General features: G+C 38.1%; 2 protein-coding genes across 4 annotated transcripts in view; one reads left to right on the top strand and one right to left on the bottom strand.

Moving 5' to 3' along the window:
• The window catches only part of LOC114353130 (probable multidrug resistance-associated protein lethal(2)03659), a 56459-nt gene extending 42815 nt beyond the window's left edge, over positions 1 to 13644 (bottom strand). The window contains exon 1 of the mRNA XM_028304965.1: positions 13391 to 13644. The gene's annotated coding sequence lies outside the window, so the exon portion shown is untranslated. The remainder of the gene's footprint in view (positions 1 to 13390) is intronic.
• A 3004-nt stretch (positions 13645 to 16648) lies between these two features.
• swm (Zinc finger protein swm) overlaps positions 16649 to 16994 on the top strand; it is a 37705-nt gene continuing 37359 nt past the window's right edge. For 2 of the 3 annotated variants that reach the window (XM_028304969.1, XM_028304968.1), the window contains exon 1: positions 16649 to 16883. In XM_028304969.1, the coding sequence (XP_028160770.1) occupies positions 16825 to 16883 (59 nt within the window). In that variant the 5' untranslated portion in view covers positions 16649 to 16824. The remainder of the gene's footprint in view (positions 16884 to 16994) is intronic. The other variant, XM_028304970.1, reaches the window with a different exon arrangement.

Raw genomic sequence — 16994 nt, 5'->3', positions numbered from 1 at the left:
GAGTAATTTTTATTTTTGGCCTATCTAAATTTTAGGTTATGAAAAAGTAGCGGAAAATTTAGGGTAAAAGTACCTGTTTCGGCCATCTTTAGACCGCTTTTGGTCAACCTAATTTTTAAGTAATATGCATGAGGAACGTACGCACGCACATTGACTAAACTCTGTACTTTATGTACTTGTGATAGGGGCTAATTTGCAACCAGTTTTCAATTGTAGGCTTTGTTTGCAACAAATATTTATACAGTCTGTCTGGTGCATAGCATACTTTAGTCTCATTAAAAACTCATTTATTTCTGTAAATAGGCTTAAAAAAAGCACTTTTTTGTCTAAAAGACAATGGCACTAACTACCTCGTTATACTTAGTCACAGCAAAAAATACTTATTACTGAGCGAAGGCAATGTCTTTTAATAATGCAAGGTCACTTGTATGTGACATATTCGAACTGTTAAAGGTGTTGTTAATTGTTAATCTCATTTCGTTAAAACCAAAGATTTTAAGCAAAACATCACCCTAGGAAAGCGCAGCGTAGGACGTCCACCCGCAAGGTGGACCGACGACCTCATAAAGGTAGCGGGAAGGCGCTGGATGCAGGCCGCCACCAACCGGCCATTGTGGAAATCATTGGGGGAGGCCTATGTTAAGCAGTGGACGTCTTGTGGCTGAAATAATGATGATGATGATGATCACCCTAGGGGCGGAGCAGTAAAGAAAAATATTGCTTAAACGGGGAACATTAATCAAACTATTTTCACGCGTACGAAGTCGCGGGCACAGCTAGTTGTATAATCCAAGTGGAACACGTTCTTCCGTAGAAGACATCTTTCGAATACAAACATGCAATTGGAGATGTTTTGGCTCCATGCACAACAGCCTCAGAATGTTATGAGAACAGGCCATAACAATAGAAGCGTATTGTGGAAGCAGTAGTGTGAGATGGGGTTATTAGAATATTGTTTTTTAACCTGCAGTGTGTTGAAAACATCATCGTCTTAAATACACATTTTGGAAATAGTCTTAAGGTCATAGCAGACTTATCAACTCGGAAAGAAACTGCACACAGGAAGATTTGATGAATGCTGCTGACAACGCCACTCTTGTGGCGGAGTTTTGGGCTGACACTGTGTAGGTTTGTTGTCGACACGAAAAGAAGAAGAACTCGAAAGGGATCAACACCGTATCGCCTTTCGCGAGCTGTCATCGCCTTTCGCACGCTGTCAACCGCGAGGCGAGGCGTTTACGTTACGGTGCGGATAAGTGTGCGTTGCAGTATGGAGTTTCATACAAAGAATACTGACCGCCTCGAGTTGATACGGTTACGAATTGATAAATGTGCTACGTACTTTAAGTTAAGGTTACTTATTCTGTGGTTAAGGTTCGTGGTTGAGGTATTAGTGACTGAGAGTAGCCAGGATCTACAGCTGGATCGTCAGTAAAAACCCAACCAGTGAAGGTCAAGTGCTATTGTGTTGCCTAGTGCAATTTCACAATAATTGTCGTTTAGTATTTCAATATGAAATCCCAAAGTAAACATAGTAGCTCTGTTAAATAAACTAATTATCTTGAAACAAATACTGAATTAAATGATAATATTTAGTAGGTTACTGAAAGTTAAACATTTACCGCAAACAAAACAAGGTGATTGATAATAACATGTTTTGTTTATGTATTGCACAATCGTTAATTAGATTTGAAGGGAATGAGGGTTTTAGCGATTGAAAAATCCGCCAGATGGCAATACGTTGGTTATTTTTGACATGACATTGACAGATATGTCAAAATCCACCAATCATGCAGCATTTGGACCTCGCGTCTACGTATTGCCATCTGGCGGATTTTTCAATCGCGAAAACCCTCATTGGAGCCCTTTTTCAAGTGGCAAATATTATGCTAACATTATAGAGAACTAAGTTTGTAGGTAACTAAGTTATCAACGTAAAAGTCGAACCTTACTAACTTCGAACCCCTCCTATGTTCTTCTGATTAATTTCGTTGCGGGTCCAATGACAGTTTAATTTTCCCCCGGGACAAACTTGACCATCACTGGTTGGGTTATTGGCGGTCAAGCTGTAGATCCTGGCTACACAGGAAATGCAGCGGTGGGAACGAGAGGTGGTAATAGTCCCGTAAAAAACTGAGTTATCAGCACTCACAGTGATTGAGTTTTGTTGCTTCTTTTCAGCACAGTCTCAGATTATCCAGATGCAGTGTCAAGGTTAATGCAAATGCTCCTTAAAAACATAACCCTGCTTCTGGCGAAGTCGGGTAAAAAGAGCTTGACAATAGTCTGAGTTTCTTGCGCTGCTTCTTCTCAGCACTGCAATACTGGGACGTGTAAAAAATATGTTTTTTTTTGTTAATACAATGTGCATTAGTTCTTTTTATTGGAATGCCTACTTACAGAATTACAGAAAATATACTAGTTGGGACACTAAGTTTACCTATCTCCCCAACCAGTTACCAAGGTTCATTAGTAATTTAGTATCTAAGCTAGATGGGGCATTAATTTAGCATTCGGTTAAGCAACGCCGGTCACCGTAATTTGCCAGTCACTTGTCGAGACAGACATTTAATTTTAACGAGTGCCGACTATCGGTTAAATTAATTTCAAGTATGTAGATACCATTCCATTTTCCTCTTGAAGTATAATGACATCACTACGTGGTATCTGATATCACAGGCAGACTTGATTGAATTTTATTTTAATTTCAAGAGGGTGTTTTTGCTACGTCCAACGTGTGACTGGACTACCACCACGTCAGATCCGAATCCGGGAATATTTGTCGGATTTGACGCAGAATTTGCACTTCGCAAAATAAGCACTTGATTTCCATTTGAAAATGGCACAAATAAACCTAGAGATTTTATTGCAATTATACAAAAGACCCTTGGACGGACGTATTTTGGGACTTTAGCCCTAGGGGGCAACTTTGACTCTAAAACAAAAAATAATTTAATTTCCCACTTCTTCATACCAACATTACCAACGTCGATTAGGTAAATGACATAATTCGACATGGCAATTTTAGATAGCGTTACTTACGCCTATTTATTTTAGTTGGTTGCAAGATAGTTTGCAAAATTTCAATACTTTTTTTCTGCGCCAAAGTCCTTTAGGGCTAAAATAACCCGCAAATACAGGATACAGATGGGATGTAGATATTAGGTATTGCTTAACATACTTCTAAGATCAAATTGTTACTAACCAAACTATGGATTGTTTTTGTCTGAAAATAAATGATTTTTATTTTTATTTCATTTTTAACAGACTTCAAAAAAGGAGGAGGTTATGAATATGTTCGGCTGCATGTATTTTTTTTTATTTGTTTATTTATTGCAAAATTGTTCTTTGCCAACTTTTACCTACAGAAAGTAATCAGGCGTGCAATGTCAAGTAGTAATTATCAGCAATAATTATTTAACCTTATCCAAGCATCGAACGCTAGGAAATAAAAAGGAAAGGTAAAAAACTAAGGTCGAGCAAAGCGGATGGCAACAGGTCTTATTTCAGACTTTGGTGCGTTGGGATAAGAGCGTCACGCATCTGTGTATTTTAAGGCCATCCATACAGGGTGTCTTAACAATTATTTAGTGCTTCTTATAGGTCTAGCGCTTAACTCAGTCAGTGCCTGAGGTATTGGAAGTGGGCTTATTCCACTATTCCCCGTTGACAATCCCCGTCAATGGGGAATAGTGAACTTTTTGTTCACTAATTAATGAACTAAAAAGTTCATTAATCCCCATTACGTTAAAAATAAAATCCTCATATAACAGGGATTAATGAACTTGTTAGTTTATTTATTATTCCCCATTATAATAATATAAATAATAAATAATAATAAATAGGTAAATCTTTGGACAATTTCACACAGCGCCAGCTAGCCCCGAGGTAAGCAACTTAATGCTTGTGTTATGGGTGCTAGCTTAACGGATATACTACTTATATACTTTTTTTAAAAATACATACATATTATTACATAGTAACAGCCAGACCCGTCACAGAAATTAAAATTCATCATTTCAATTTCTGCCCGGCCGGGAATCGAACCCGGGACCTCTCGGCATAGTAGTCCGCTCTGAACCACTACACCAAACGGCCGACAAAAGCTCCATTGGCGTAAACGGGGATCAGGGAACAAAAAGTTCACTATTCCCCGTTGACGGGAATTGTCAATGGGGAATAGTGGAATAAGCCAGAGAGGGCTTGGCACGGGAGGGGTGACATTGACATAAGATGTAACAGAGCATACAAATCTGAAGCTCGGAAGTCTCGCTGACGTTTGACGTTACAAAAAGACCCTCCAATGCACTGCCTATTTATGAATTCAAGTCATATTATTATTATCATCATTTCAGCGATAAGACGTCCACTGCTGAACATAGGCCTCCCCCAATGGCTTCCACATCGCACCGGCCGGCTGAAGGCCTATGGGGCAGCAAGGTTCTGGAGTGGAGGCCTCGTACCGGAAAACGCAGCGTGGGACGTCCACCCACAAGATGAACCGACGACCTGATAAAGGTAGCAGGAAGGCGCTGGATGCAGGCCGCTACCAGCGATGTGAAAGTCGAAACATATATTTTGCAGTAAATTAGAATCCCAAGTACATAAAGGTGATACGGTGATACAGTGTTTAAATTGATCTGGAAGTTTAAATAGAATGTTGACTTTCGTATTTCTTAGTACTCACATTATAAAACCATCCAAGACTAGTTAAATAACATGTTTTCCTTAAACTCTTTATTTAGATTCACATTGTTCAGTCAATCAGTAAAAAAAAATATTTATTATATTTTAAACTAGCTGTGCTCACGACTTGGTATGTTATTAACTAGGAGAGGTAACGCTCCAAAGAATCTGGAATTTTATAGACTCAACGGGACTAAGCAGTGAACTTTAAAGACAAGGGCTGCCACAATAGATCAAACCTGGTCGAGTTGGCGCAAATAAAGGCCCAAAAACCAATAATAATAACAATAACTAGGAGAGGTATTTATTTATTTATTTATGTATCAAAAATAGTTTACTTTCTTATTTTCAGACCTACTGAAAAAAAAAACACAAAAATAATTCATAAGAATCGTTCAAGAAGCCGTTTCAGAGAAGTTTTGTTACACGAGAATTTGATATTATTAGAGATTAGATAGTTTTTTTCGTTTTTAACTATAAATAAAATTTTATCTAATCTAATTTAAATTCTCAGTAAAAGGGCGACTACTGGGTGATTTACCCTATTATTGGCACCCTTAGATAAGGAATCTTATAAAGCGGGAAGATCCCCCTCTGTAGTCTAGTGGCAAGACCACCTGTCTCAAAACCACAGGTTCGATTCCCAGTGGGGTCACATTTTTCTGGTGTCAGCGGAAGGTGTTGCCACCTCAGAATAGTACGAACCGTACACTGAACCGATTTTGATGTGATATAGGTGAGTCACGGGATAGGACATAGGATAGTTGTATCCCGGTAGGTACCTAATTGAAACAGGGACTCGAGCGATAAAGTTTTTCTGTGGCAGACAAAATTTTCACACGGGCGAAGCCGCAGGCAAAAGCTAGTAATTTATAAAGATAGTGCTGTTTTGCATCCCTCGAAGATATACGTCCAGGCACAGAATATACTAGCATACCTTACTTTCATATCTTTTCATAAAGGTTACTAAACCTTTGTTTGTCACCTGTCATCCGCTTTGCAACGGAGGGAAGTCGAACCTTAACTTCGAACTCCTCCTGTGTTCTTCTGATTAATTTCGTTGCGGGTCCAATGACAGTTTAACTTCCCCCGGGACAAACTTGACCTTCACTGGTTGGGTTATTGGCGGTCAAGCTGTAGATCCTGGCTACACAGGAGTTGCAGCAGTGGGAACGAGAGGTGGGAATAGACCCGTTTACTAGTACTTCGGTCCAGCAGAGGAATGCAAATGCAATTGACTAAAATGATGATGACAATAAATAATGAAGTGTAGGCTTACGTCTCAATGACTCCGGAACGTTGACAATTGATTTTAATTGCGTCTACGTACGCGAGTAGCGAAGGTTATCCAAAGGTCTCCAAATAGTTTTTACAATATAATTAGTGCACAGAATAAACTGCATGCAATCAATAGGTACCAATACATGTTATTGCTCAAACTGAACGCAGCTCGCATTATGAACAACATTGATAATCTCAGTAGGTAGGTAGGTATGTACATTTTGTATTGAAGTGCGGACTGCGTTTATTTAACCTGACCGCAGACCGCATCCAGTGTGACAATGCTTAAAAATGTTGTAAATTATTAAATTGATTTAAAATAGTGACTTTCGTACGCCGTCGAACGGTTCGAGCTAACAAATATTTGTTTTTCTATATACATGTGGAGATGAGTCAGTACATTGCACAACTAGTGTTCACTTCGGCTTCGGGGCTTTTTTAGAATAACAATCGTTATTTGTTGCTATGTCGCTACTATAATACCTACTAACATGATAAATGGGCATTTCTCTGTAAGCTCGTACAGGTCCCATACAAATGCTGTCCTGGCAATTATTTTTAACATTTTCCAAAAAACCGTGATCCATTTCAAAGAAAATTGACTATTATTTTAGTTAGATAAGGAGTCCCACTGAAATTATTAATATATTTTCCGAGTTATTAGCGATTTTCCAAGAAATCATGACAGGGGACTGTTAATTGAGACAGAGGACTGTTATACTTTAAGAAAAAGTCATTTTAAATTGATCAATTATTTATTATTTTATAGCAAATCAATAGTAAACAAAATGTCTTTATAAAAAAATAACAGAAATAACAACTTTCCTTAATAAACATTCATATCAAAAATTAACCTTAACCTCTGAGGCACTGAATTCCGAGTACCACCCGTTCCTGCTATTTCATCATCAAATCTTTGAGGGGAATTTGTGGTCAATTCAGGTTCAGTAGATTAAAGATTTTCCGTTATAATGCTCACAAGAACCACTGTTGCAAAAGCAGCTGACACTTTTCATTGTTAGTCATCAACATCATTTCAGCACTGGACGTCCACTGCTGAACATAGGCCTCCCGCCCTCCCCCAATGACTTCCACATCGCACAGTTGGTAGAGCGGCCTGCATCCAACGCCTTCCTGCTACCTTTATGAGGTCGTCGGTCCACCCACAAGGTGGCTCGGTGTCGCTTGTCTCTTGCTGCGTTTTCCGGTACATGGCCTCTACTCCAGAACCTTGCTGCCTCATTGTTAGTGTTTTATATTTATTTGGAAAGCCGAGGATGGACCAGGAATAAATACTTGCGACTTGATGCACATATTTGTGCAATTTCAGGCAGAGGACTGTTGCCAGGGGACTGTGTATTTCGGCTAGATTTCACAATATTTACGAAAATGATGTTAAATAGTGTTTTAAGAATCTACCGATCAATTGAGACGTAAATATTATATCAATTTATACTTTATTTAGAGATTATTAAGTAATTAACATGCATATTATGACTTACCAGAGGACTGTGTGTGGTAGCGATTCAAGCGCGTGTTCACCTCACAAATGACGCTCTGACACTAAAAAAATAGGCATCTCAACGCCGCATTCGGCAAGGTTGCCTATTTTATAGCAATTGCATTTCATTTCACTCAAAAAAAACATCGTAGCTATTATAGTTTCTTTATATTATGAATTTAAATTTTTGGCAGGGGACTGTATTAAAATTCTGGGGACAAAGTTTACAGGAGTTTACTAAATAAATAAAATTGGTAATGAGAGCTTGTTTTACGAAAATAATATAATTTCATTATTATTCTTTATGATATGAGCTGCCAGATGTATGTAATTTCAATATCTTCTTCGTAAATCTCATTTCTAGGATGAAAAACAGTGATGGGGACAGCCAGGGGACTGTATTTTTCGGGCTTCAATCGAGTCTAGAAAAAAACTAAAAATAGTTATGGTTCTAAAAACAAAGGGCCCGTAAAGTTTTGGGGTTAAAGTTTCATTACGAGTGTGTGTTTTTAAAATATTTCAATTGCTTTTTGAAAAAATCGGCCGGGACAGCCGATTACGAGCTTACAGAGAATCGCCCAAATATGGATTATTATACTAGCGGCCGCCCGCGACTTCGTATGCGTGGACCCTGTTTTACCCCCTTAGAGGTTGAAATTCCCGTCTAACTGAGCACCTACGTTCTAAAAGGAACCCCCATGCAAAATGTCAGTGACCTACCTTTTGCAATTCGCTTTTAGATATAGTTAAGATAGATAAAGCTGAAGAGTTTGTTTGAATGCGCTAATCTCAGGAACTACTGGTCAGATTTGAAAAAATATTTTTTATTGGATAGCCCATTTTATCGAGGAGACTAACGCCCGTTTTCACTATCAATCTCTAATTTTTAAGTGACCCCTGTGGTAACAAATAACAGGAATTTTGTTTACATAGGAGTTACTTAAAAATTAGGGATTGATGGTGAAAACGGGCATAAGCCTTTTAAATAACATCACCCTACAGCCAATAGGGGCGGACCAGTAAAGAAAAATGTTGCAAAAACGGGAAATATTATTCAAACTAATATTTTCACGCATACGAAGTCGCGGGCACCGCTAGTACCTACCTACTCAATATGCATTATTATGATAATAAGAAGCATGCTAATTCGTTATATGTACCTACATTTTCATGGATAACGCTGAACCAAAGAACTGTTATTTAATCAGATGTTGAAAGAGACAATGACATTTTAGTTACAATTGAATTGAACGCGTGGGAAGCCGCGTGCATAAGCTAGTAAGAAATGTGGAAGTTTCCGAGGATGGAAGGATTACTACTTTCACTCTTAAACCACTGAATTGATTTAGAAAAAATGCACTCTTCATTTGAATGTCATAAGAGACGAACGAGAGACAAAAATAAGGACAACCCCATATTTTTCCCATGGATATCATATCGTAAGGCGACTAAGGGACAAATATGCAAGCTTGGCCTCCTCAACCCGTCTGGCCAGCGTGGGGAGTGTAGGACAAATCCTAATGCCTCTGGTCAATTAGAGAGGCGTGCTCCTGCAGTGGAGACTAAATGACCTGATGATGACAATGATATTTGTGGCGAAGAAAGGAAAGAAACCTCTACTAGGTAATCTATTATTTAGTACTAGCTTTCCGCCCGCGGCTTCGCCCGCGTGGAATTTTGTCTGTCACAGAAAAACTTTATCGCGCGCGTCCCTGTTTCAAAAACCGGGATAAAAACTATCCTATGTTCTTTCCCGGGACTCAAACTATCTCTATGCCAAATTTCATCAAAATCGGTTGCGAGGTTTAAGCGGGAAAGCGTAACAGACAGACAGACAGACAGAGTTACTTTCGCATTTATAATATTAAGTTGGGATGGACATATCGTACCTACTACATTACGGGAGGCGATGCTAGTACGAAATATCTACAATAGAAATCGAATAAAGGTACAACAACCCAGCACCACACGTGCCCAGACGATGTTTCAAGACAAATTCAATTTCGCGATCGCTTGTCTGCTTTTTTGGCACGTTATTTCGCTACGTGAAGCGACCATGAATCGAATCTATCTCGAATGTCTAGGGAGCAGTTTCGACGAAAAATCGTGATTTAGGCCTTTCATACGCGGACAGCTTGAAGCAGCTAGTAATCGATAGCTTCAAGCTGCGACTGCATAACTAACTACAGTACCTATTCTACGTACACACATAGGGTAAGGTAGGAAGGCGCTGGATGCAGGCCGCTACCAACCGTGCGATGTGGAAGTCATTGGGGGAGGCCTATATTCAGCAGTGGACGTCCTGTGGCTGAAATGATGATGATGATGACACATAGGTAGGCACCGCTTGAGCAGTTGTGACTGCTTCGGGCAATTGGCAGCACGGAAATTTCATAGTGCGGTCAAGCAGTTGCCATTGCGCACCTTCGCCCTCTTCATTCCACGTCACGCGCACTTGTGACTTGTTAAGCAGTTAATACTAGCTGATCCTGCAGTTATCAATAATGGCAGGCGCTGCAAGCTTTTGGCTATGACTGCAAGAGCGATTCGTGTATAGATCGTTTCATCCACGAAGACGCGCCCCACCAATTCTTGGTCGAGGTCGAGGTCGCGCGTGGTGCGGGGAGTTTGATCCGAGCGTCATTATTGTAGTCTGCGAGTGCACTCATGGGTAATTTAGCGTGTACCGATAACACTCAAACATTAGCGGAAGAATGGTGGGGCGCGTCTTCGTGGATGAAACGATCTATAACTGCTCAAGCTGTCCGTATATGGCGAGCCTTAGTTGGACGCAAACCGCGTTCTTTTGTGGCTGACCTCTGCCCTATATTGATCCGTTTCTAGGAATCCAGGCTTGATTAATGTTTGCGACAAGCCCGAGTCTAGTTTCGGGGCACCACACCTTTGTTTTAGGAATAGTCTGCTCTAGTCTCGTGATATTCGGGTCGACACAGAAATGCTGATCTGACACAAAATTCAAAAAAATGAGACATTGATCCGAGCGGAGAGGAGATTTCCTCCACCGTAGGTGAGCGGAGAGGATTTCCTCCACCGTAGGGAGAGATGTTAAAATGACGGAATCTGATTAGTTATCCAAAACATATCTCTTCTCCTCTTAGCTTTGATGGAAAGACCCAATCCTAAAGACATAGGTACCTACCTAATCTAATAGAAGTTTACTTAAGCGCATGGCATGTGACTGCCTGGACTGACAAAGTAAAATCGGCAATGGAAAACCGCGTATCTGGCTGCACCAGACCACCAGTCAACAGGGAGAGTTGGCGGGATCGTGCGGAGAATTCTATCCGCCTCTACAACCGATGTGAACGCAACGTAACCACGACCGCTCTGCCAAGAGCGAAACGAATAAGAAACAAGAAGAAGAATTGAAGTTAGCGCCGCAGCGGCGACGGTACCACTGCGGCATAGTGTGTAAACGGCTTAACGATTAATCTTACATTAAAGTAATTCGAAAATTAATCTCATAGTTGAATAGTCTGGTGAAGGTCGCGGGAGGTGCCTAGATGCGGGCGGCGCAGGACCGGGCGTTATGGAAATCCTTGGGGGAGGCCTTTGTCCAGCAGTGGACGTCATTTGGCTGGAACGAACGTACGAATCTCATAGTGCGCGTGTATTTCGGTCAGTCAAAGTTTCCAAGAATCACTTGTTTTTCCTCACAATCATGCTCATAAATATGAATTTAGAATAAAATAAATACTTATGAATTTTTAGATGTCATAAGCTGGGTTGTACCGTCTAACTTTACTTTAACAAATGTCAAGTCTATCAAACTCCATACAAAATCACTGGTTAAAGTTACGGTTAAAGTTAAGGTGGTGCAACTGAGGATTACTAAATTATCATGCATGCCTTACTTGAATTTTTTTTTTTTCATAAAAAGATCATTTGTAAAATAAGTAAGAGAGAGCAGTTTAGTGTGAAAAATGTAACAAAGAAATAATTAACAAATAAATTAATTTTATTTAAATTGGCCTGCTTATTTTTTTTTTGTTAAAGAAATTTATTGGATAATAAACTAATAATACCTACATTAACAAAAGGAATGGGTAATTATAGTAGTACGAGGGCTGCACTAAAAGTATCGGGAATGGAATATTTCCACTGTTCCTGTCATATTAAAATCTATTTAATTGCAAACTCCAGGGTTTTTAAAATCGTATACCATTTATTTATTTAAAAAAAGATTCTCGGTCGTATCACAAGGTCTTGTCAAACTTGTTTAGTCGTTGAGAAAATGGATTGACTCGAGAAAATTCAAGAGCGATGATTTATTATGACTTTTGAAGTGGTTTAACACAAAAACAGTGTGTTGACCGGATGATTTCTGCATTTGGTAATGAAGCCCCATCCAAAACCACAATTTATCGCTGGTTTCCTGAATTTCAACGTGGACGTGTCAAGTTCAGTGATGATCCCCGTCAAGGTCGTCCAAAAACTGCAGTCAACTAAGAAAACGTTGATGCTGTGCGTAAGCTGATTGAAGAAGATCGACATGTGATATACCGCGAAATTCAGGCAACTTTAGACATTGGCATGAGTCAAATACAAATAATCTTGCATGAACAATTAGGTGTAAAAAAGTTGTTTTCCCGATGGATACCGCATTCGCTCTGTGAAGAGCAAAAAGCGGCTCGCGTTACTTGGTGCGTCAGAACTCTCGGGAGATTACATGCAGGATCCTCAAATGCTGTATACAACATCGTATCAGGTGACGAATCCTGGATATACGCGTACGAACCCGAAACAAAAAACCAGTCACGAGTTTGGGTGTTCGAAAATGAGTTAAAGCCAACAAAAATTGTTCGTTCATGGAGTGTTGCAAAAAAAATGGTGGCCACGTTTGTCTCCAAAACCGGCCATGTTGCGACTATTCCTCTTGGGGGACAAAGAACGGTTAATGCAGAATGGTATGCTAGCATTTGTTTGCCACAGGTCGTTTCTGAACTCCGTAAAGATAACTGCAACCGCCGCATCATCCTCCATCACGACAATGCGAGTTCTCACACCGCGCACTGAACAAAAGAGTTTTTAGAGCAAGAAAACATAGAATTATTAGTCCATCCGCCGTACAGCCCCGACCTAAGCCCTAATGATTTCTATACTTTCCCTAAAATAAAGAATAAATTGCGTGGTCAGAGATTTTCATCACCTGAAGAAGCTGTGGACGCCTACAAAACGGTCATTTTGGAGACCCAAACTTCCGAATGCAATGGTTGCTTCAATAATTGGTTTCGTGTATGGAAAAAATGTGTCAAATTTCGCGGAGAATACTTAAAAAAGCAATAAATACATTTTTAAATAGTAATGTTGTTTCACTTCCTTGATTCCCGAAATTTTCAGTGCCGCCCTCGTATTGATTAAATATTATGTTCAATTATTTCAAAAATATCTAACTTGTTTTAGATATGCATTAATTATTCATAACATTTTTAAGATATGTAAATAAATAAATTAAGTTCTTTTATTAACTGCACAATTTACACAAAGATATTGGTTCTAAATGAAGTTTGTGAATAATTGAGAGTAATTTCTGCTTCATTTAAAGATCTAGAAGTTTTTTATACTTTGTAGCACAGAAGTTGAAAGTCATATAAATAAAATGAACTAATTATAACTTTAAATTGCCAGTACATTGTTTCAATCAAAACAAAGAGATGCATGTGTATTTGTGTAATGATGAAGTACCTATTTAAGACTGTTCACACTTTTGTTTCAGTAAGTGAAACGTGGCTGTATTGTTCTTAATACCAGCTGCAGCATGGATTAATTATTAGTTTTAAAATACCTAAAAGTTTTTAATACGACACATAAAACTTTATGATAAAAAATAATAATGAGAGACTGTTTTAGACCCGATTTCAGCGCTAGAGAAGAGTGTATTTTAAAATTAAAATAACTTACCACGAATCGAAAGCTTTCGCCAACTCGGTCAGCTGTTTTGGGAAACGAAACAAATAAAAACATACACTGAAAGTACAGTCCAAGGCACTGGGATGAAAGTTTTACTCAGAACAACGAGAAGAAACCAGAATTAAAACCGCGATCACTGAGAACACGCACAAAACTAATTGTAAGTCTTGTTGCACCACAAAAGGAAATTTTTGAATTAAAATGAGCATGAGCGAGCTCATGAAAAATTGAAAGGGAACTGTCAAGCTGACAAAGCGTCAGCTAGTTGAAGTTGAAAGCTGTCAGAAAAGAGTGAATGATGATGATTTTGTGAACGAATGGTGCACAGATAACACTTTAATTCTTCATTCATTCACTCACTCACCCGACGCAATGGAAAACTACCATAATGTTACTATGTTATTGATGACATTACTTGAATAGTAGTTTTTTTTTATTGAAAAGAGGAAGTAGTGAAGTAATAAAGTGATAATGTCCTCAAAATTTACATGACGTATTGTTGACATGTTGATACGGTTAACGTAAAAAGAAGAAAAAAGACAGTTTAATAATTCAATAATTATCTTTTAGAAAGCATAATATCTATGGTAAAATTACTAAACGCAATTCAATCAATAGCTAACCGCGACTGCATGGCGCGTGGTGGTTATTGTGATTTATTCTATGACAGGAGCAGTCAGTGTACATTTCTTTTAATCTCGTACTTTCAGCGGCCATGCGCAAATGCGCAATACGTAAAACCATAGAATATTAATAAGTATTTATTAAACGTTGAATGGCTGGCCGTATTTTTGGTGATTTGAACGGTACTTATCTTCTAAATTACTTACTTATTGACAAAAAGTATTTGTAGGGCTACTAAGTCTAACATTTATGGCAAACAAATTCAACTGAGTTAAGCTTTACTTTCATTCGAAAATAGACGATCAAAACATCTGAAAGTTAGTTTTTTCATGTGATTTCCATGTACAAAGAAAGATTAAGTATAAGTAGAATCCAGTTAGTGTAGTATCTCTAAATCGTTGACATTCTGCCAGCTCGTACTAAGCGTTTCGTTAACCATTTTGTAATGCTAACAGCTGGGGACTGGAATTCGCTGCCTGCTGCTATCTTTCCCGAACACTATAATCCGGGCCTTTTCAAGGCGAGAGTGAATAGGCACTTACAGGGCAGATAATTATGTATGTACCTACCACCTAGATTTGATTGATCTCACTTAACATCAGGTGCAATTACGGTCAAATGCCTGACTTGTTCTGCATGAAAAAATGTTCCGAGCAATATTTCGTCAGAAATCGAACAACATAGAAACAATAATTATTTGAATATTTATTTTATTTTTCAAACAAAGTTAATAATATTTTTAATGACTTACTTTTTCATCATGAAAATGCAACACGTTGCCTACAATACATAAATATGTATTTGACATCGAACGTCAAACTGTCCATTGGTTTCATATAATACCACCAAATTGGGATGTATGTCCACCTATGCAACGTCCAAAAGTTGTAACTGTACAGTGACTACGCAATGAGTTATCTGTTGCATGCAGTTTACTAGTTACGTCAACTTACGTCAACACTCCTTTTACCTGTTGAATGTTCAGATCCTATCACAGTTTCCGAATGAATCATTCATACGTCAAAATCAAAGATAGGTCAATCTTGGACGCATCCCATGCATCTTTCGATCAATAATGTATGACGTGCGCTTTAATCATTTCTTCTAAAAACATTCGTGGTTTAATGGATGTGATTTAATGAAGTGTAATTAACATTTCAAGTTACAGTGAGTTTTCTCGTTTGTAAGTAATAAAGTAGCTTTGGAAATAAGAATTCAGAATTTGGTTGACTACTAGATGTTGACTAAATTATTATTGCATTCGCAGGAAAATGTCTACATTGCACACATTCGTAGCAGACGCTTTACTGGACAGATGTGATAGCAACATCGAAGTTAATGTTTATTGGTCCTATAATCGGTACTTATTATGCATGTTTTTTATTAATTTGATGTATGTTATTAGTCGATGTTTAGCTTACCACCCCGCAGTCTTATTTTAAGAACAATCATCCATTATTTTTCGACGGGTAGGTCCCTACCTACTCTCTCTGGGAACAACTATAGGGCGAGCTGAACTGTTTCCGACTGTAAACAAATAATGGTTGCAGGTATCTCTGGCAGAAAATTATTCTCAGTTCTATTAAAAAAATATAAAATAGGTATAGGTACATACCTACATTACATACCCACCTTGATTGTTGTATTATAGTAACAAAAGGTCAGTTTAACATTTTTACACAGCATGTTTGGAATATGGGCTTAAAGTTTCACGACGATGATAGCATTTATTATTTACAAATTATTCTGTTTTTGGAAAAAACAAAACACTATGTAGGTACACATTAATCAGAGTAATAAATTAACTTTATGAATGAACAGAGCGTATTGAGTAGCGTCCTGCGTTCCCACATCATTGCCCAATACAATCAACAATAGAAAACAATAGTTATACTGTTCCTTGTATGTGTCGGCGGCTGAGCCCGCCAGTTTTATTTTAGTCGCAATTACACCTTTAAAGAAATCACATGTTTTACTGTTCCAACCTTCTGACGTACGTTTTGTGGATTTAACTTATAAAGTGGACATTACTTATAAGTGGACAACAACAATGATATACCTGAACATAACGTATATTAATATAATTACGTACATCGGGTATATAAAATTAACGTACACACTAAACGTGAAAAAGTCCTTTTATGCAAAGAACTGTAGCTGAATACTTATCGTAGGCTATAAATCCACTTAAAACTTTTCGTCGCTTTTCACCTCTTGCTTGAACAGCCTGTAGATAGTTGTGTAGCAAGGTAGGTATTATGACATGACATGACTATCATGAACACAATTAATTAGGTATTTTTGTAGTACGTATTCTAAATGTGGCTTAGTGCTGAAGCTTCAGAGACGAATCAAAATTGAACATTTATGTTATTAAATAATTAATTATTTAAAAACTTACCATTATTAAATAATTATTAGTACAAGTTATATAACTAACTTGTAGCACATTAACTTACCATTAGGTTAACCTAACGGTAAGTTAATGTGCTACATCATTCATTATAGTTTGAGAAAAAAACATTTTTATTTTTAATCTTCCTGTGGAGGTGTAGTAAAAGGAACATTAGTAGATTTTGTAAGCAGCACATGGCAACATTGTTAAGGCAGAATTGATTTGACGCCCTGGCTGACATTGCGACTGAAGAATTTAAAAAGTGAATGAAAGTGATACGTGAGTGCAAAACGTAATTTCCAGTGAATTCGTTTTATCCATACGATAGTATTAAAATTTAACATTACAGAAAACTCTTTTGTGAATGGATTGTGGTTTGTGACACCCTAAAAAGCCAGTGAACGCGATGATTATTGAAAATCCAGACGCTTTCAAAAGCTGGTTGACGTCCATATTGGAACCTCTGTGAGTAGCGGCCATATTTTCTCCACTATTTACAACTTGAGAAAAAAAGAATGCCTTGCAAGTTTGCAACGTGGAAAGTTTGCAGCCTTGCGTAAAATTATAACTGAATCC

The sequence above is a fragment of the Ostrinia furnacalis genome, unplaced genomic scaffold (assembly GCF_004193835.3).
Source record: "Ostrinia furnacalis isolate ACB-3 unplaced genomic scaffold, ASM419383v2 OfSCF1629, whole genome shotgun sequence".
Lineage (NCBI taxonomy): Eukaryota > Metazoa > Arthropoda > Insecta > Lepidoptera > Crambidae > Ostrinia > Ostrinia furnacalis.
This window is presented reverse-complemented; position numbering and strand designations above follow the sequence as displayed.